Here is a 20,642-nt window from a genome sequence, read left to right as displayed (position 1 = left end):
TGCATAAATGTTTTCAACATATTTATCTCAACTTTTAAGGAAATGGCATCTCAAATTATGTGTGGAGGGGAAAAAAAAAAGAGGGAGGAAAGAAATCTGGAACCAATAAACTTGTGGAGCTTGTAAATTCCTTCTTTCCAAGCTATTCATCCTAAAGAGGGTATGAGCTCTGCTTCTTAGAAACAAAAATGCAGACAGAGGAATGGGACACTTAATGAGCATAATATATCTGGAGGCTTCAGACTGAGGACAACTTATACTAAGTATCTGGCTTTCCAGTCAAATCTCTTGAATGTGTTTCCCAAAATTAAAGGTTCCTAATACAAACCAGTCAAAATTAGTGAAAAATCCATCAAAATCTGACTGGAGGACAACAGCTTCAGTGCAGATTATGTCCATATTACCTTTGCTGTGACTTTTTCACAGTTCAAAAGATTTAGTCTATGTGAAAAACATTTTTTCTCTTTTTTTTTCCTTCCTCTTAACCATCACCACTTCAAAAGTGGATGAAAGAACATTATAAAATAAGACTTAGGAAAATCATTCAGTAGCAAAAACCACAGAGAGGAAATTTAAAACCACAGAATATTTTTTTAAGAAAATTGATCACATGAAAACAGGAAAGATGATGATTAAACTGAAAGTATTTGGCAAACTTAAGCATAATAGACAGTAATAATTTGCTGCTGTTTTCACTGTATAAACTGTACATGAACAAGCTACATACACACAGTACAAGTCAGAATTCAGGTGAGTGCCAGCTTATGTGTGCCATTGCCTTATGATTCACAACAATGTGTGTTTTCTCATCAGTATTCCCCAAAGCTTGTGAAAAACAGAGGCTGTGGGATTGAGACTACAGACAAAACTGAAATACTGCATCAATGAAGCAGAGTAAGCTGCTCTACTCTTCATGCATCCCAGCTCCTACAGGAAGTATCACACAACCATAAGGCTCCAGGCTTCGTATTGAGGTCTCTCCTTCAGCCACAAAGCAGCAGAGTCAGAAGACCTCAGTGCAGCAGATCAGGGGCATGATATTATTTGCCATTTCTATCACAGGTTGTTGATTTCGTATCATTCTGCATGAACTGGGCATCTGGATTATCTGCAGTGCTTAAGCGTTTAAGTACAGAGAGAAAGGTAACCCGTGTGCCCGACTCTGCTGCTTCTGCTCACTGCTTGTACCCCTTAGTGCAGCTATAATTAGTTCTGTAGGAGGGTAACATTTCATAGTTTTAAAAATAAATGTATATAAATTAAAATTCAATGGATTTCATTAAGCTCAGAGACAGCAAAATTTAAGAAACCAGGAAGAAAATACTGGAAATCCTTTTAAATGTTGGAAGACAAAAATGCTCTGAAGTATTTCCAAATAATTTATATCTTTGAGGTTAACTGTATTTTGCAGGGGGGAAGAGGGGATTTAACCCAACTCCATAGGTCCACTGGCTTCATAGGGATTTTGTGATGCCATCAGAGGAGAAGAGCTGTATTATTTCAGGTGGTCTCCAGTATTTGGGTGACTGATCACCCATGTTCCTGAGAGATGTCTGAGCATGTGTCCAGTACAAGTGGTTTTAGATTTCCAGGGAGAAACAGGCTCACAGCACAACACGCTTGGGGTCTCTGACCCTGTCTTCAAAGCCTCACTGTTCTTCCATCAGCAGACACAGAACAGAGATTTCTGTAGGATTAGTGCAGTGAGATGCTGCCAGATGAGTATGGCTCATTATATCCTGCTTGTCAGGGGACACTCAGACAAGGGCATCCAAGAGATCCCCGGGCCCTGGCCACTGGGTGAACAGTGCAATAGCCACACAATGTCCCCACTTCCCCAGCAAGAAAAAGTTAAATGTTTCAAGTAAAATTTAGACAGGGACAAAAGTATATAGGTGGAGTTTGTTTGGTCTGGTCAGTGTTGCACTGGAAAATCAGGTGCACAGGTCCCTATTAAACTTCACAACTAGATGATGAAACCCCTGATGGAAACAAGCAGGTTCCTTTTGTGCCAGGATTTCTTTAGAGTTCCCTATAATTTCAGTCGTAGGCATGAGCCTCCATATCTCAAGGAAAAGGAAGAGAGGAGGAGAGGAAGTGAGGAAGAGAGGAAGAGAGGAAGAGAGGAAGAGAGGAAGAGAGGAAGAGAGGAAGAGGGGAACAGGAAAGGGAACTCAGTCCCCTAGTACAGACTGCAGACCATAGTGCTATGTGTGTGGACATTTGCTTTTCACAAACCAGCTTGCCCATCCCCTTGTGATTCCTCGAAAACCAGCTCAGTTCTAACCATTGGTTGTAGGCGAAGTGTGAGCACAAAGTGTTTTCATTACTCATCATCCATTTTCCACATTGGACTTTAATTCTCAAATTACATGTTGGCAGTTGCAGTCAATAGTGATTACAGAATCTTCTGTTGCATTAACTGTAGCAAACTGAAATCTAATACCCCTGACAATATGGAAAATATCCTGAGTGTTATAAAAATAAAACGAATTTGTGAATAGAGCACAGCATCTGCCCTCCAATTACTTTAAATTTCAGTATGTCAAAACTATGTTGAATGGCAAGTCAATTGATTTGCATGCTGGAAAAGTTCATGTTCTAGGCATGTGTTTATATGATAGCAGCTTCAAGCATATGCTTTTTATTTTTCCCAAATAGACAGATGATTTTTTTCTTAGAGGTACATAGTAGGTTTTCTGCTCATATGCTGCAGTTAATACACATTTTTCCTCATTCAGGATTCTGTAAATGTGAACGTACTATTCTTGGAAGATGTTGGATTGACAGTCCTGCAAGATACTCCCATATGTCCTACTACTTTCCTTGATCCTGACCTGTTGAAATCACCTCTTGGTGAGAGAAAGTTGGTCACTCTTCAGCCCCAGCTGGTAATTGGCTTTTTCACTGAAGGATGCCCACAAATGTAGCAAGCAAGACCATTGTTCACAGTAGTTGATGTTGTTTGGGCACCTGCTTGGAGGAACTGGTTAGATATTTTTATTTGTTTACTAATCTGTTAAATCTATAGATACAAAAGCCTAAAATCCAGTTTTATTTTCATAGTAGGAATGAAGATAGGCTTCAAAAGACAATATTGCACAGAGCTGAATTAGACTTATTAAATTCAGTGTTCTATATAGACTTCTGAAAGTGATGAGATATTATGGTAGAAATATGTCCATTTTACTAAAATATATCCTGAAAATAAATAAATAATAAAACCTTAGAATCCTTTCACAATGATCACAATCAAGCATTCAGTCACACTAGATTTAAAACCATTGAGGTTGTTTGGGGTTTTTGTAGAAGGAAAACTGCCTCACAAACATGTATAAAACCAAACCGTAGCTTGGGGCTATAATTTGATGCCATGAGTCTTTATGAAATTCATCCTTAAGAAGATGCAAAAATACCTTCTGGAAATAAATGAAACCTGAGTGTTCTGTTCTTTACTAGATCCATGGCCATGAGATTTATAAAACTCAGTCCTTGAGATATGGAGTGTGGCTCTTGCCTTGGCAGCAGTTCAAATCAACTAAAATAAATCTGCAGGTTTCATTTTGTCCAACTTGCCCAAGAGATAACTCTAATCCAAGTGGAGGCTGGACATAAAGCCCACAGGCATGCAGTGACAAAAGGTGCCTATGGGCAGCAAAGGGCAAGAAATCAGGATGGGTCAGCTGAGCAAACATCAAAGACTCTCAGATAACCAACAGAAAAGTAAATATTCTCAAGCAAATGGGATATGCCCATAACACTATTGAGATTTCATGGAAACCAGTCTTTGAAAACAGTTCTGCCAGAGTGTCCCTGTTTGTCTTTCCCATTCTGGAATATTGACTGAAAACAGACTGTTTGCTCTTAAAGTTCATCCTTTCCTGCTACTCCTTCCCTGCCGAAGCCTTTTGACACCTCAATTATCTCTTCAGCAGCTCCGGATAGTACCACAGATGTTGGTGTTGCCCATCTGAATGTTTCTAATGCACCCCACCGAGAGACTTGCCTAGCAAAATACATGCAGGTACAGAGGATAAGAGGTATTTATCAATAAAGGGACTGTACAGGGTCTAGGAATTATTTAAAATCCACTTAAACCCCATGAAGGCAAGGAGCAATGCATTTAAGGATTACTATTTGAGGATATTAAAGGAACATATTTTAGATACAAAAATCCCTACATGATTTCCATTGCTTCATCTCCGGCAGAAATTAGGATGAAAGATTAAGATAACCATTAATTTCAATGCTCAATCCTGTAACTTGGGCTCAATCCAGAATTTTTGCTGTTTCATTCTCCCACATAGCTTTTGCTCTTCTTTGGTAATACCAAAGCTGATACGAGCTGGATATGACGTAATTACAGCTTAATGTAATTGGCTGGGGGTTTTGGTAAACCAGTGAGATTCTGGTTTAAGTGATATCTGTAGTGGCCTGCACATGGGAGCTGATCATTTTGACTGCACAAGGAACCACCCAAACATCTGATTTAGTCACTTAATATCTGGCATGACTGGTGGGATAAATGAGTTCTGCTGGAAGCTAAAGCTCCTTTAACAGCTGTAGCAGAAAGAAGGTTGCCAAAATCTCGGGCTGCAGCCTGTAATTTCAGGCTACGGTATAACAACTTTCTGGAAGCACTGTGGGACAATAAAAGATGTGCTAAATATACAAGTCTGTGGAAGGCAAGTAAAATATATGAGATTTCTTTTGGCTGGTAGTGATGGTTGGTTGGTTCGTTTTGCTTTGGAAGCAAGAACCTGATACCGAAGCTCACTCTCTGCACTTCCACCTCATCTTCTTCCCCTTCTGCTCATTACTCCCTTCAGTGGAAAGAAAATAGTGCCACAGTACAGGCAAAGAAAATGGGGTTTCCTGGGTGTTCCAACACCAGGTGACCATTACTATTAACAGTACCTTCCGTGCAGCGGAGCATCGTTTTTTAACCTTACTCGTGTTTTCAACAGGTCTGGGGCTCTGTGGGTGTTTTAGTGTGTGTGAGGCGAGTAGGACCAGCCGGACGGAGCCAGCACGGCGGACCGGGCTGCACAGGGTCTCTGCGGAGCTCGCAACCGAGGAACTTGAAGGTTGTGTGGGTTGCTTCCACGCGGGTGCCCTTGGAAAGCCTCGGAAACAAGCTGTGGAAACCAAAATTAATGAATGTTACCTATTCCGACGCAAACCATAAATATTGGAACAAAAGATAGTTTTTTCTCTCTTTTCTCGCTGCTTCACAAATACGTTCTAAACCTTTTGGGCTTTGTGGTCCCGGGCTTCAGCCACCTTGAACGTGTCTGGGCAGCGAAGCTGAGCCCTCAGCAACCCCATCCCGTAAGCCCCCGCCGCAGCCCGCTAAGCTCTGCTTCTTGGCGCCGTGTTTGCCAACACCGCCCCTCGCTCTTCACCTCGCACCTCTCCGAGGCGGGGGGCACGGCACCGGCACCCGCAGAACCCCGCCGGGACCTCCCCGTGTTTTCTTGAGGGACGAGCAACTGGGATTAATGTGGAGTGATCCGGAAGCCAAGCACTCACATTTCACAAAGTGATGGCATAAGCATCCGTGTGTTCCGCGGCACCGAGATCTGGTGCTGGGGCAGCCCCCGGAGGTTTCGCCCCTCTTTGCCGGGGTACAGCCTTTCCCAAAGCTCGAGTTGCCCAGACCCTGCGTTCCCAGGGCGGCAAATGTGCCATCACGACCCGGTGCCCCGAAGCGGGCTCAGGCATCCAGAACTCGGTGGTACCGCGGGTTGGAGTTCTCGCCCGGCAGCGGAATTCAAGGCGGCAGGTTGCGTGGCAGAGGCGGGGAGGGGGGACCCCACTATCTATCTTCAGGGGGGAAAAAGTGGGGGAAGGACGGGGGGGCCGCCCGGGAAGAGGCTCCGCGCCTCTCGCTGCGGAGTATGGGCGCTCTGCGGGAGTTATTCCCGTTCCTGCCAGGCTGCGTGCCGCCGGGCTCAGTGACCGAAGCCAGGAATTGCCATAACACATGGCACTTTTGTAACCTGCCGAGGTGAGACGCATCCAGTGCTTCCCCGGGAGAGGACAAACCGGAAAAAAAAAATAAAAAAAGGAAAAAAACCAGCCAACCAAACAAACAAAACAAAAAACAAAACAAAAAAACCAACCAAACAAAAAACAACCAACAAAAAAACCCCACCAACACTAAGCTCCTCGTCGCAAAACTGCGTTCATCGGGTTTCCCTGGCTTTTACCCCAACACCGCAGAGTACGGGCAGCCCGAAGGACTTGACAGTCAAATTCCTTTCGGATGCTGGAGCACCACTTGAACCCGCGTTCCCCTTGACTCAATGATTCGCCGATGCTTTTAATTAAACACAGCTACCCCTTTTTGTTAAAACCCCGACAGCCTCCTACTTCTCGGGAGGCAGCGGCCTGTTGACCGCTGTGTGTGAGCATCAGACTCTGCGACAAGAGCGGGCAGTCGCCCAGCGCATCCTTACTAGATTTGTGCGCACGAAGCACCTTGACAAGGAGAGACGTGGAGGTGTCGCGCCGGTTTACTAAAAACCAACTGAAGGACGGGCATGGGCTGGGTAAAAGTGGGGGGCAGGATCCAGCCTCCTTCCAAGGACCTGAGGACAGCCCATCTGCTGAAAAAAACCCAAATTTCTCCGGGCACCCGCGCCTCTGCTATGCAGAAAATGCGGAATGGGATGTAGGGTCCGACCCCCGACGGGATGTGCAGGAAAGAGGCTCACAAGGGGGCCGAAACCGGGGGTTCTGGGGCCGCTGTGCTTAGGGGTTCGAGCATGTCCCAGACACCTCGGGAACACTCCCGGCTGAGGGTGGCAGCGGCGCTGCCCTCTGGGCTCCGGGAGGAGTGGGAAGGGGGGGCTCAGCAGCCCCCCGCGGGGCTCTGCGGGACACCCCGCCGAGGGAACCGCGTTAGCCAACACATCCAGGAGGCTCCGTCAGCCTTCAGGCGTGGAACAGGTCCTACGCGGATTTCTTCGCTGCCTTTGCCGAGTCCTGGGCTTTTATTTAAGAACAGAGAACGACAGCCTCGGTGCAGGGTTTGGGTTGTGTGTTGGTTTTTGTTTGGTTGAGTTGTTTTGGGGGTTTTTTGAAAGAGAGAGGAGGAACCAGCAGCCCTCCAACTTAGCGAGAGTAGTTTGCCCAAATCGATGAAAACCCCGCGCCCCGATGTTGCGCGCCGCGGAGCTGCTGCCCTCGCAAATGCGCCGGAGCGCACGGGCAGCGGGCGGAAAAAGGCAGCGGCGGCGGGCAGGCAGCGGATGCGCACGTCGGGCAGTGCCCGAGCAGGTGCGGGCAGGCAGTGGGTTCGGTCAGCAGCGGTACTTTCCGGCTCGGGAGTGCTCTCCAGCGGGTAACCCCTCCCCGCTCTCGCCTTCATTTTTGGGGCGAACGTCGGGCCGCGACGGGCAGACGGTCAGAGAGTCCTTGACCCGGGGCGGTGAGCCCAGGGGACCTGCAGTGGTCCCGCTATCCTCTCGCCATGCAAGCACAGCCTCGGTGCGCGGTGCGCGCTCGCTCAACGCTCCGGAGCCGCACAGATCGGTGATAATTTTGAGAGGCGAGAGAGGAAGCTATTTTATCTGTTTCCTTATGCCAATGACTCTTGGCTTTTTTTTTCTTTCTTTATTTTTTCCGTGTTAAAATATATGCGTACCAAAAATAAATGTGGACAGGTTTGCCCGCTCCCCCTTGCTCATCACTCCGCCTCACCCATCACTCCCATTATGTGGTGAAAGATTCCGAAGGGTAGGGGGAGATGATAGGCAATGGGAGGTTGCCCGGGTACCCTGCTCCAGGGCCAAAAAAAAAAAAAAAAAAAAAAAAAAAAAAAAAAAAGGCAGGGAGTGGAAGAAGGACTTGCAGCGAAGTCCCTTCTCTCAAATCCAAGTGGGGTCACTAGAGAAGTAGACAGTAGGCTACCGAGAGGAACAGAGATTAAATCTACCTTTCCCCTACTCACAATTAAAAAGTGTACCAGTGCCCATGCGGCTGAGTGAGCAGCAAAGAGGCTTTTACAACCCCGTTTTGCTGGGTAGGATTGACTCCGGGCAACTCTCCCTCCCGTTTTAACCCCCCTGCTTTCCCTCTCAGCACCCCGAAACCTGCCGCGTAGCATGAAATATGCCTGGTCCTGCCGAGCACCTCCATGGAGCAGGCCTGCAGGTTTTCCTGTAATTCCGGGATTCCCTGTTGTAAACTCTTAGGCAGAGTATTGAAACAATTTTCCTTATGGTGCCTGTTCTAGCCTTGTAGCACTGGCATTATACAAATAGGAAAAGTGTGTTAAAGGCAGGCTATGGTTACAGCATCTTGGCCTGATATTCCCACATATAATTAAAACCATAGCCACAATAATACGTAAATAAATAACAGCAAACAGAAGGATCCGTTCCCGCTCCAGTGGAAATCAACTCTTTTGGCTCTGTCACTGGATTATTTTATTGGAGCGGTCTATGCCGTTCCATCCTAATTTTATTTTATTTTATTTTAGGAGGAGGGACAGCAGGGAAAGAAATTATGCATTTGTTTTTATTTTAAGTCTATGTTTAGTTTTAATTTTCCTGTATTTTAAAATAAACACGTTGGCTAGAGCATGTTTGATCTTTGCAAGAAGGAAGTCTATATTGTAAAGGAATGTGCAGCAGTTTGGTATGAAAATGGGGTTGTGACTCACAGCTGCAGGCAGAAAAAAAAGGTGTTGTGGTGTCAGCCAGAGGTGTTCAGTCTAATAACTCAAGCTGTAAACTGTATCCTCTAAAATTACTTGCATAGTAAATCACTCAGGGGTTAAAAAATAGACTGGAAAGTGTAAGGGAGGAAAAAAAATCTTTTAGGAGTTCTGTTCATGAAAATTATTTGTAATGACGGGAATTAGGAGTTTAAGATCTCCCTCATTTTCTTAAATGTCAGACCGATATAGTTAATTGCCCCTATATAGTCAATAGTGCTTACTATAGGTCGTCAGAGAAGCAAGAGAAACTTGAAATGAGTGTTCCGGGGTAGCTATTTCACTGACGGTTTTCCCAGATTTACAGCTAATTTTGACCATCTCGAAGGGGAAAAAAAAAAAATCCAAGAGGCAGTTGGGGCAGCGAGTGGTCCTTAACCATCATCACACCGAACATCCTCCAAGAAGAACCAGCTCCGGCTTCCTGGCCGGGCTGCTCGGCACGGAGCAGGGGGAAAGCTCCTCTCTCCCCGAGACAACAGCGTTTTACCACCTCTCCTTGTCTGCCGTAGGGGTGCCTAGTCTGGGTACAGCTGGGAAACTGGGGAGGCTTAAAAGAGGGAGCTCACTTCCAGCTTAACTGCTGGTTTTCCCTCACGATTCGGGAGAGAAGGAGAAAAGATAAAATAAATAAATAAATAAATAAATAATTAAAAAAACCACAAACAAAAAACCACACAAACCCCCAACAAACCAAACACGTTTGAATAAAATAATATTTTCAAGAAAAATAAAAAAACCCCACGATAACTCCGGTATCATCTACAGCTTTAAGCTGTAAAGGAATGGAGCGAGTAATGAAGCAGAAATCCGAAAGGTGGATCCCAGGTCTAGATACTGCGTTTCAGACGAGCTTTCCCCGTTTTCAATAGCGCTGGGTCGGTTGCCTTCGCTGCGCCGTCTCATGGTAACGAGATGCGGGCGGTGGCTTTCGGGGGGTTGTGCCTTGGCTGCTGGGGAAACTAACTTGCGGGAAAGATTTCCAAGGAGAGATAGATTCGGTGATTGGAAAAAAAAATACGAATAAGATAAGACAAAGTAAAACAAAACAAAAGGAAAAATAAATAAATCTGGGAAAAATTGTCCAACAGAGGTCAGCAAATGTTTACGGTGGAAATAAGAAGTCAACAACAATTAAAATCTGGAAGGCACGTTCATTAGTATTCAGGACATAGGATCTAGCTTTTATGTTTATCTTTCTCCACGGATCAATATTGTAGCAGCATGTGCCGGGAACGAGCAGAAATCTGGCCACTGCATGAGGCTGACCTTTCCCTCTCTCCCTACAGGTCAGATCATCTTCATCAAAACAGGTCAGATCGTCTTCATAACAATCATCACCTAATGCGGCCACAGCCACGGCTCTCATTAAAACCGGGATTTAATCTAAGGGCTGTGACTAAGAATCAAAGGAGAAGGGCTGTTTGCCTGTTTGCCCACATAGAGGAATTAGTGCTTTAGGAAGAAGAAGAAAAAAAAATGTTGGGAGGAAAATTGCTTTTTTTTTTTTTTTTTTTTTTTTCCCCCGCCGCAAACTGCTTTATGCAGAGATCCAAACCGAACCCACGCACACATGCAGAGCCCCCGTCTTCCGTGGAGACTCCGCGGCCCAAAGCTCCAGTCGGGCCGAACTCCGAAGCTCCTTCGGGCCGGGACCGGGCCACTGGCCCTGGGCTCATGGGTTTCCCCAGCCGCTGCCACCCACGGATCCGCGGGACACGCCACCCAAGACCCACAGCGCCCCACGAAATCCGTGGCCGGCGGACCCCCTCGGGACGGTCTTGGGGCCGCCCCGTCCCGTGGCGGCCAAACCCGCCTGCCCCTATCTGGGCACCCCGGGATCCATCCCACTCATGACCCTTCTGTAAGCAGCGGTGCCGCGCGTGTAAAACACCCGCTCCATCACTTACTGGAGCTTGAGTGATTCTCTCCAATGCCCTCCCCTCCCCTTCCCCCGCTTCAACCACCGATTATTTTCCTTTTGACACCAAAAGAGTGTCCTCCCCCCTCCGAAACGGAGCCGGCTGCCACGCGTGGGTAAAAGTGCTCCCTCTGCGCCAGTTCCCGCCGGCTGGCCCCTCCTGGTCCCCTTGGAGCCACGGGCGAGGAGCGCGGGGAAACGTACTCGTGTTTCCTGCCCTGCGAGGAAGTGGGATCAGCGGCGCGTTTGGTGCGGTGCTTCCTCTCCTCGGGACAACAGGAGGGCAGCCACTTTGAAGTATTATTAAATAAAGACATGAAACCTCTGGCGAAGGTCCTCCCTCTCCCTGTCTCTTTTTTTTTTTTTTTTTTTTTTTTTTTTTTTCCCAAGTATTAAACCCCTCAGCCTCATCGGGGGAAAGAAAGAAAGAAAGAAAAAGAGGGAAAAAAAAAAAACAAAAAAACTCTAGGGAGGAATTGCACTTCGGAAGGAGGGGGGCAATAGTTTTTGCTTGCTCTGCTGGTAAACTGCGGCTCCTTTCCCGCCCGTCTGGCTCGGAGGAAAAGAAAAAAAGAGAAAAAGGAAAAAAAAACAAAAGAAGAAGAAAAGAAAGAAAAAAAAAAAAAAAAAAAAAAAAAAAAAAAAGGGACGAAAAAAAGCGATACAGGAGATTTAAAAACACCAACAAACTAACTCAACCATGCACCTAAATGAAAAATATACATACCTCGCAGTGCCCGGCAGCACGTCTAGTGTGCATGTGTGGCTGGGGAGAGGTTTGGGGGAGCCTGTTATGTCTTCATATCGGGCAGGAAACGTGTACGAGTTTCTGAAAACAAAGGGGAAACTTAAAAGGCTGTTTGGGGTTTGGGGAGGTCTGACCAGAGCCAAGCTGAGTGGACTCAGCCCGAGCTGCTACCCCTCGGCTGCCCGCGGCCAGGGCTGGGCTAGGCAGAGGCAGCTTCTTGACTGCTGCGGAGCCTCGCCGGTACCGGCACCCCCGGGCTCGGCAGCCTGCTCCGCGCTCGAGTTCTGGCGAGAGCTGCCGTATTTTTATTCTATTATTTCGGTTTGGGCTGCTGTCATCTCTGTCTGGTAGAAGGGGAGGTTGTTTTGCCTTTGGTTTTTGGTTTTTTTTTTTTTTGGTTTTTTTTTTTTTTTTTTTTGGTCACCACTGGCTGCAACACAAAGCTACTAAAGTAGCCGAACCAGGTGAAAAAGGTTTCTTTCGGTACAGGCAGTGATGACAGGTGAAGGCAGGGCAGACTAGAGCCCCGAGAGGCGAGATGCTCTCCCATTGCGGGTGCCTGGAGTAGACCACAACTTGTTTTATGGACGGTGTCTCAATTATTTTGGCTTAGGAGGAGCTCGTGAGGAAAAAGCAATTCCCAGGGAAATAATTTCATCTTTACAGGAGGTTTCCAGGAAGAATTAGGACATAATAATAATGGTAATAATAATAATAACAACAACAATAATAATAATAATACAAACACCACTCCACGATGATTTTCAGGGTAAAAGAAGATTCACACCGCTGGAGGACAACCGCCCAAGTGAGGCTGCCGCACCCGGGCACCACTCTCTGGGACGCGGGGTGCTGGCGGGAGGGCAGAGCTGTGCCCCTCAGTGCCCACCGACGGCGGAGGACGCGGGGCCGGCTCGACCCGTGATCCATAGGGGAAAATTCTTGTCGGCTGGGGCACACCACACCTCCCGCTGAGGCTGGGACCAGGGGGTGCCGGGGGAGGGTCGGGGCTGCCCAGTCAGCCCCCTGACTACCTCCAGGTTGTTCCCTAGGCTGCCTTAAGGGCCGGGGCGGGGAGATTTGGAAACCTCAGGGTCGGTGAGGGAGACAAAGGGAGAGATTTGGGGAGGAGAAGTAAATTTGGGTTAGGGGGGCGAGATCGAGGAAGTAGAGAGGGCCGGAGAGGCACAGCGAAAGGCTCCGTAGCCAGGAATCCCTGTACCCGGGCCACCCGCGCACAAGGCTATGAGGCGGGTCTTGGCTGCCCCCCCGGAAAAAAACCCCAGCCCCTTAACCCGATGAATTACCGCTCTCCCTTAAGCGTGGCAGGGCCGGGCCGGGGTCAGGGCCCGGGGGAGGCGGGAGGAGAGGGGCTGCGGGCTGGATGCGGCAAGGCCAGGGTCAAGTTCAGGGCCAGCCCAGGGAGGACAGGGAAGAAGGGGGGTGGGGGGGGGTGTGAGCGCAACCACAGCCGCTAAAGCCCCTTCCCCGTGCCTGCCCGGAGGGAGCGGGGTTGCCCCCGCTGCCACACGACGTGGGCTTCGGGCTAGGGGAAGTCGCCTCATCTGTGCATCCCCCGCTATCGGGGGTCGAGTGGGGGGTATGACCTCTGGATTTCCTCCGAAGCTAGAGAGGCTCCGAGGGGAGGGGTAAAGGGGAGCTCAGCCCCGGGGAACTTCTGGCCGGCCGGGGCAGAGCTCACTCGGGAAAGGGGACCAAGGAGCAGAGATCGCTGCCCTTGGGCAGAACTGCCCCTGCGACCCTGGGTCCGCGAGGAAGATTTGGGCCGCCGGTGGCTGGTAAGGTTTAGCAACACTCGCAGGGCTCTGAAGATTGCCCCGTTTGATTTTTCGACTACGGGGAGGCCGGCAGGACAAAGAGGGATCCTCGCAGCTGCATTTCCCACTGATGTCTCCAAGGGGCATACGGCATATGCCAATGATTTTAATAAATTTTTTTTCGGCGTAATATTATTACTGAACTTAAATTAGGTTTTAATAGTCGTTTGATTACCCGAGGAGCCTGCCGGGGTGTGCGTGGGGTTGGCCGCGCTGGGAGGGGCGCGTCCCCAGAGGACGCTCCGTGTCTGCTCCGCATCTCAACTTAGTTGGCAACTCCGGGACGGCGGGGACTTTCCCACCTTCCTCCCTTTCTCCTGGGTGTAAGCTACCCCCAGCATCACCCCAGAAAGGACCAGGGCCCCGCGTACCCACCTTCTTTCCACGTATCCCCACACACAGGCTGGGGACACTTCTGTTGCTATTTGAACAAGGGGGACAAAGCTCAGGAAAAAAAAAAAACCAGCCGGGAACTGTCTCAGGGGGTGGCGGTGGGGACGGCGGGGTGTGAGGAGCAAAGGGCTCTCTCCCTGTTTGTACAAGCTGCCGCCGAGGGCAGCTCAGCCACCGCAGGGCGCTCGGAGCCCAGCTCACGGTGCTGCTTCATTAAAAGGCGTATTTCGGTGGCTTGGCAAGGCCGAGCTTTTTTCCACGGGTTCCCTACTGCTCTCACACTCTCTTTAGGTGTCCCAGCACGCCGGAGTGTGCTGCCGGAGGCCCCAAACTGTCGGCTTCACCGGCCGGGCCCCGACGGGCTCCCGCGGGGACGGAAGCTGGGCCAGCACCTCAGGAAAAGAACCGCCCGGCGGCTGTCCGTCCCTCGCTGAACATATCTGACAACCCAAGCCGTTCCCTAGATTAATAATAATAATTAAAAAAAAAAAAAAAAAAAAAAAGGAAACCACCACAAACAAACCAACAGAAACAAAACAAAACTCCCAAACAAACAAAAACCAAACCAACAGAGAGAGGGGAGAAAAAAAACCCGAAGAGAAATGTGAGCTCTCGGGTATCGCCACTTCTTCCTCTCCAGGTCTGGATGGAGGCTACCAAAATACGGGGAGGCGCAAAAGGACAGGATTTAAGGCTCAAATAAGCCCTACGCAGAGCTCAGCGCTCGGTCATCATCCCTCTATCTTCCTTCTGGAGCTCCTCGCTTTGTCACCCTGTGGGGCAACGAGCCCCCCAGCCACACACGCACCAGGAAAAAAAAAGAGTAAGAAGAGTTAGCCCGAGTTAAGGCGGGGGGCCAAGGGAGCTGCGTTCTTGCCGTGTAAAGAGGAGATCCTGGACTGCAAGTAAGTTGGGGAAGATGCAAGCGCTCACTCCTCTTTTAGCCCAGAGGTTTCCCAAATGTTATTTATTTATTTATTTATGGACGGTGACCCCAGCTGGAGGAACTCGTGTTCCAGAAACCGGCGGATTTTTTTAAAGCATTTGTTTTGCAGCCGCCGCTCAGCCCTTCACATTCATGCATTACAGGAGGTCTCAGGGAGTCCTTGGCATAAAAAGGAAACAGGTCGTGCAGTTTCAACACGTTTTATTATATTTCTGTATGCATTACTCTCAAAACATATCACAAGAAATGATGAAACCACTTAAACCTCCAAATAAAAAAATCTGAAACAGTTTATGCTCACAATTGTACATATTTATAGTTAAGAAACATTCTTTATAAATACTGTTTCCTCTGTAGCAAGTTAATACCATAATTTAATTACAAATGGATAAATATGGTAACAGGTATTTACAGGAGGAAGGGTGTTATTATGGAAAAGCTAACGGCACGACGTTTATTTTTCCTCACAATCTTCCGAACAGGAACTAACAAATTGAACTTGCAAAAGCACTAAAACATCACATGTAAACCCAGCTAACAGAAAAAATACATTCACAAGCGTTGTTGTTTGTGTGTGTGTCTGTGAGTAACAGAATGGAGACTTTGGCACGGTATCTCTTCCTCAGTCTATAGTTGAAATGCAGTTTACAATCAAGTTGCCTCTTAAAAAGGAACACAATATTCAAGATATCACAATTACAAAAGAAACCATTTTTTCTTCCACGTTACTTTTTTTTTTTTTTTTTTTTTTTTTAAAGGGTGAACTAAAAAAGGATAGAGGAAGGTGGGGATGGAGAATGGGAGAAAAGGAAACGAGTCCATCACTTTCTCAGGGAGGGATGAAGAGGAAAAAAAGAAAAAAAAAAAGGAAAAAAAAAAAAGGAAAAAAGAAAAAGGAAAAAAAAGGGGGAGGGAGGGGGGGAACCAATCCGCGGTTTACAAACGGAACGAACTTCTATACACCAAGAATCCAGGAAAACTTCGATCCCCACCTTGCCGGAGGAAGGAGAGGGCCGCTATGTACACAGTTCGTGGGGCAGGAGGGCGCTGGCTGCTGCGGGCAGGGAGGCGCAGGGGCCGGAGGAGTTTGAGTCTCTGATCTTTTGTCTCGAGGCTCCGGAGGGAGAATTTCTTTCCGCCGGCTGGAGAAGCTTTTTTTGCTGGGTAGTGTGTTGGTGTCGTTTGGGGTTGTTTTTTTCCTCTCTCTCCCCTTTCCGTTCCTCTATTTATTTACTCATTCTCTTATGTTTTTCAGCACGTACTTTTAAGGAATATTTTTTTTTCTGGTTCAGAATGTTCTCAGAAAGAAAGAAAATAAAAAAGTCCAACAACAACAAAAAAAAAAAGACTCGAAGGCGGGACGGGTGTGGGAACATCAAGCACCCCCCCCCCGTCCCCATCCTTCTCGGCCGTCATTTCGCTGCCAGCGGGTGCGGTGGTATCTCCCTGCGCGTCTCCGGCGAGCTCACTCCCTCCATCCCGCCGCTGCTACCGCCGCCGCCGAAGCGGGGAAGGGAGGTCGCGGTGGGGCCGTGCAGAGCAGTCCGGCGGGGCCCTACACGTACCACTCGTTGAAGTTGGAGGAGAGGCCGCTGTGGCCGCCACCGCTGCCGCCGCCGCCGCCGCCACCGCCGCCCCGGTGTACGGCGGACACGGCCGCCGCCGCTGCCGCCGCCGCTGCCGCCGCCGCCGGGGAGAGGTTGCTGGTGCTCTGCGATTCGGCGCTGGGGGACACCAGCCCCGGGGGGGTGGAGGACTCGTAGCCGGAGCTGGCGGCCGGGGAGGACTCGGAGCCTTGCGGGGACGACTCGTGCACCTGGGGGGCAAAGGCAACACGGCCGGGTGGAGGGGGGACAGGGAGGCCGCCGCAGCCTCCCCCCGGGCGCGCCCCCCGCCGCCGGCCCGGCCCGCCGCCTCCCCCGGGCCCCGCGCCCGCCGCCCGCCGCCCCGACGGGGCGCCCGGAGCGGGGCGGCCGCCCTCCCGCCTCCCGCCGCCGGCTGCGGGACCGGGTACCTTCATGTGCTTCCGCAGGGAGCTGGGGTGGGTGTAGGACTTGTCGCACATCTTGCACAGGTAGGGCTTGTCCGAGGTGTGGACGTGCATGTGCTTCTTGCGGTCGCTGCTGTTGGCGAAGCGCCGGTCGCAGCCTTCAAACTCGCACTGGAAGGGCTTCTCCCCTGCAAGAGAACGGCGGAGCGGCGGGGCTGAGCGCGGCCGCCCCCGCGCAGGTCCCGCGCAAAGACCGCGCAGTCCCCGCCACCAGTTGCCCCCGCTTCTGCCCCGGATCCCCGCTCCCGGTCATTTCGCCCAGCAGGTCCCCAAAGCAAAAGGCCGATTTTGCCCCATCCCCCGCGCCGCTCCTGCGTTTCCCTGCGGCGAGGCAGTGCCCGTGCCCCGCCTGGTCTTCCTACCACCACAACCCCCCATTCCCCGGGTACGCCCGGCTGGACATCCCGCCTGTGTTTATTTCGACCAGTGCTGACACAAAACCGTCTCCGAAAGAGGTAGAAGAAAACCGATTTAAAAAAAAAAAAAAAAAAAAAAAAAAAAAGCCAAGCATAACGAGCCGTTTCGCCTCGGTACCAAATCCGCTATCCTGTTAAACTGGAAACCATTACCGACAGATTTAAGGCCGGGCAGATCGTTTCGTGTATGGATATTCGAGATAAATGCAGATCCGCTGGGAAAACTAAATGTCTGTAAAATACTTCCATTTAATTTTCATAGGGATTCCTCTCGCCCGACTGCCAGGACTCCAAATGCCGGGGAGTAATTTGGAGGTGAGAACTCCACATCCCCACTCGCCTTTGGGGGGGTGGGGTGTGGGGGCAGCATTTAACATTAAATTCCATTAGCACCTAAATTGTTTCTTAAAGACATCCGCTCAGACACAATGACTTCAGCGCGGGCATCTCATGCAAATACATTTCTCAAATTTTAAACCTTGTTAAAGCTCGTCTCGCACCTCGCATCGGGCTTAGCACTTGAGAAAACAATAGGCCTCGAGATTTTTAGCCTTTCTCCGAGTAAATATTTAGAGTGGAAGTCGCTAAAATATTTGGCCGTCTTTTATGAAATAGACTAGCACGGTTCGAGCCGGCAGGAGTAGTAAATGAATAATAGATGAAGCGGGAGGATGCGTTTATTTTTGTTACCCTTCGACTCCGTCGATTTTCCATCGGGATAAGCCAGGGCTCTTTCGCCTCTTTTCCACCTGATTTGGGTGGAAGTTTCCCAGCCTCAAATCCTTTGTTCCCTATTACATAATTTAATAAACTGTTGCAAAAGCACCTTAAATCACCTCGAGTCAGACTTTTAAAATACTTTTTTTTTTTTTTTTTTAAATGAGAAAATTTTATTGCCTTGCTCACACCATTTAAATTTAATGGAAAGCATTCCTAGAAAGGGACGTTTTGCCACTTGCAACAGGATTTTGGACTAATGACAGATTTTGAACTTATTTATATAGTTTCTCTCGGTACCCATACGTGAAAGCCATGCTCACAAGCTCTGAAGTTACATGAAAATACGTTGCGCATTGCAAATGTGGAAAGCGTTTTATGTACATATAGATAAACGTCTTCCCGGATTTTAGCAGGACGGTAGGATTTAGTTCATACTGTATTTTGCGTTTCTACGGAAAGATCCCGCCGAGTTTCGGCACGCATCTACATCGCTCACCGCTCGAATTAAATCAGTAAAATGTTCTTTCTAAATCTGGGGAAGAGGGGGGAGGGGGAAGGGGATGTTGGTGGGGAAGAAACCAAAACAAACTCAGCTGTGCAATGAAGAGGGGAAAAAATACGGAAGAGGTATCCCTATTTAATCACTCTCAGCAATTCATATCTCTCTGTCTGAGGCCCTATCTCTATCAGTTTATACGTATATATATATTTATATACATAAGCAGGGGCAGAGGATGGGAATCTGCCGAAAGAAACTCGAATTACCTGTGTGTGTCCTTTTGTGAATTTTGAGGTTTTCTGATCTGGCGAAAACTTTTCCGCAGCCGGGGAAGGGGCAGGGGAAGGGTTTCTCTCCCGTGTGCACTCGGATATGATTGACCAGTTTGTATTTCGCTTTGAAGGGCTTGCCTTCCCGGGGACACTCCTCCCAGTAGCAGACATGGTTGCTCTGCTCGGGCCCCCCAACGTGCTCCACCGAGACGTGGGTGACCAACTCGTGCATGGTGCTGAAAGTTTTATTGCAACTTTTTTTGGGGTTGTTCAGCTGCTCGGGATCGATCCACTTGCAGATTAGCTCTTGCTTGATGCACTGCTGCCGCATGTAGCGGAAAAAGGCACCTGGGTGGTGGTGGTGGTGGGCTGCCATGTTCATGCCCATATTCATATTCATGGGGCCGTACTGGTTGTGGAGCTGAGCCGCCGAGTAAGGGTCAGTCCTGGGGCTGGAGACCTGGCGGTACTGATCCGACCGGGCGAACACCTCCCCCGGCAATCCCAGACGCATCTGCCCGTTGAGGACGTTTTGGGAGGCGTGGGGACCGTGCTGGTCGTGGATGCCCGGGAAGAGAAGGTGGCTCTGAGCGTCCGTGTGCGGGTGGTGCAGGCTGCCGGCGGCAGGGCCGAAGATGCCGTGTTGCCCGCCAGCCGGCGACGAGTCCCCGAAGCCGCGGCTGCGAAACAAGAAGTCCCGGGTGGAGTTGAATGGAGCTCCGGAGTAGGACCCGACGTGGGCGGCATGTGGCCCCAGGGCAGCGGCGGGGTAGCCGGGCGCCTGCGAGGTGAACGCCGAGCTCTGCCCGGGGGAGAGGTCGTGGGCCCCGGCGTTGAGCTTGAAGGCTCCCATGTGCGCCGCCGCCGAGTCCACGAAGCTGTTCTGCGCCGCCAGGCTCAGCTCCCGGTCCTGCATCTCCGCCGCGGCCGAGTGGTGATGCCGGGCGAAGGTGCCCACGCCTAGGGCCGGGAACTGCGGGCCGGCGTCCAGCAGCATGGTCCGCGCCGCTCCCGGGACGCCGCCGCCGCCGCTGCTGCCGCCCGGCTACCGTCGCCGCCGGGCTGCCGCCGCCCGCCCGGCCTGGCGCGGGGCCGCCGCCGCTCCGCGCCGCTTCCCCCCGGCAGCCGCCGCGTCCCCCCGCCGCCGCCGCCCGCGCCCGAACCGGTCCGCTGCTGCTGCCGCCGCTGCCGCCGCCGCCGTATCCGGAGCCAGGCAGAGCAGAGTCCAAAGGCGAGCGGAGAACCAAAGTGTATTAAAGGAGCTGAGGTGGGGGCGGGCAGAGGAGGGGAGGGGGAGCAGGGGAGGGACGGGGCTGGGGATGGGGACGGGAGGGGGGGGTGGCAAAGCTCGCCTCGCCGTTCCCTGCGGCACACACGCACGCACGCACACACTCACACACACACACACACACACAGCCCCCCCCACCCTCCCTTAGCAGCCACCACCGGGATGTCAGTGCCGCCGATCCCCGCCCGCCCGGCCCCGCGTAGCTCCCCGCCGCCTCGGGCCCCCCGCTGCCCCCGGGCTCTCGTTTTATCCTCCGCCGGGCATTCGCGGTGTCTCTCACGGAGAAAAACTTGCAGCCGCGGGTTCCCACGGAGCGAAGAGACCCGGGGGGGGGTGCCCCGCGCCTCGCCCGCCTTCGCCCGCCGCCGCGGAGGGGCGTGGGGAGGGGAGAGGGGGGATAAGGGGGGTGCCGGAGGCGGATTAAAAACAATAAGGGCGGCAGTGGGGGTGGGGAGAGGAGGCAGGGGGGCGGGAAGGGGCCGCGGAGTGCCGGGGACGGAGCGGCGCGGCCGGGGCGGTGGAGTTGCAGCCCTGCTCCGCCCGCGCCCTCAGTCCTTCTCGCTTCTCTGTTTATTTCGGTGGGCGCTGCTAAGGCGGCGGCTTTTTATTTTTCACTCCCTCCCTCCCCCTCTTTTTCTTCCCTCCCTCCCCCGGCCTCTCTCCCTCTCCCCGCCCGCACTGGCGGCTCCGCTCCCGACACCGCCTTCACCCGCCGCCCGGCCGCTCTCCCGGCGACCGTTCATTGGCCCGAGCCGCCCCGTCCATCCGGGCGTCCCCGGCCACCGGCTAATGGCGGCGAGGACGCCCCGCGCCCTGCCCGCCCCCG

The 20,642-nt window shown here is 51.0% G+C and overlaps 1 protein-coding gene across 1 annotated transcript; it reads right to left on the bottom strand.

Annotated features, from left to right (window-relative positions):
• Positions 1-15,467: 15,467 nt before the first annotated feature.
• Positions 15,468-19,787, bottom strand: ZIC2 (Zic family member 2). Its single transcript, XM_071734405.1, has 3 exons — positions 18,523-19,787; positions 16,586-16,749; positions 15,468-16,387 (listed from the first exon to the last, which is right to left on the bottom strand). Exons 1-3 carry the CDS (start codon positions 19,523-19,525, stop codon positions 16,127-16,129), a joined length of 1,428 nt encoding a protein of 475 aa, XP_071590506.1. The 5' UTR covers positions 19,526-19,787; the 3' UTR covers positions 15,468-16,126.
• Positions 19,788-20,642: the final 855 nt, after the last annotated feature.

The sequence above is a fragment of the Heliangelus exortis genome, chromosome 1, assembly GCF_036169615.1.
Source record: "Heliangelus exortis chromosome 1, bHelExo1.hap1, whole genome shotgun sequence".
Classification (NCBI taxonomy): Eukaryota; Metazoa; Chordata; class Aves; order Apodiformes; family Trochilidae; genus Heliangelus; species Heliangelus exortis.
The sequence above is the reverse complement of the archived record's forward strand: the minus strand, read 5'-3'. Positions and strand labels throughout refer to the sequence as shown.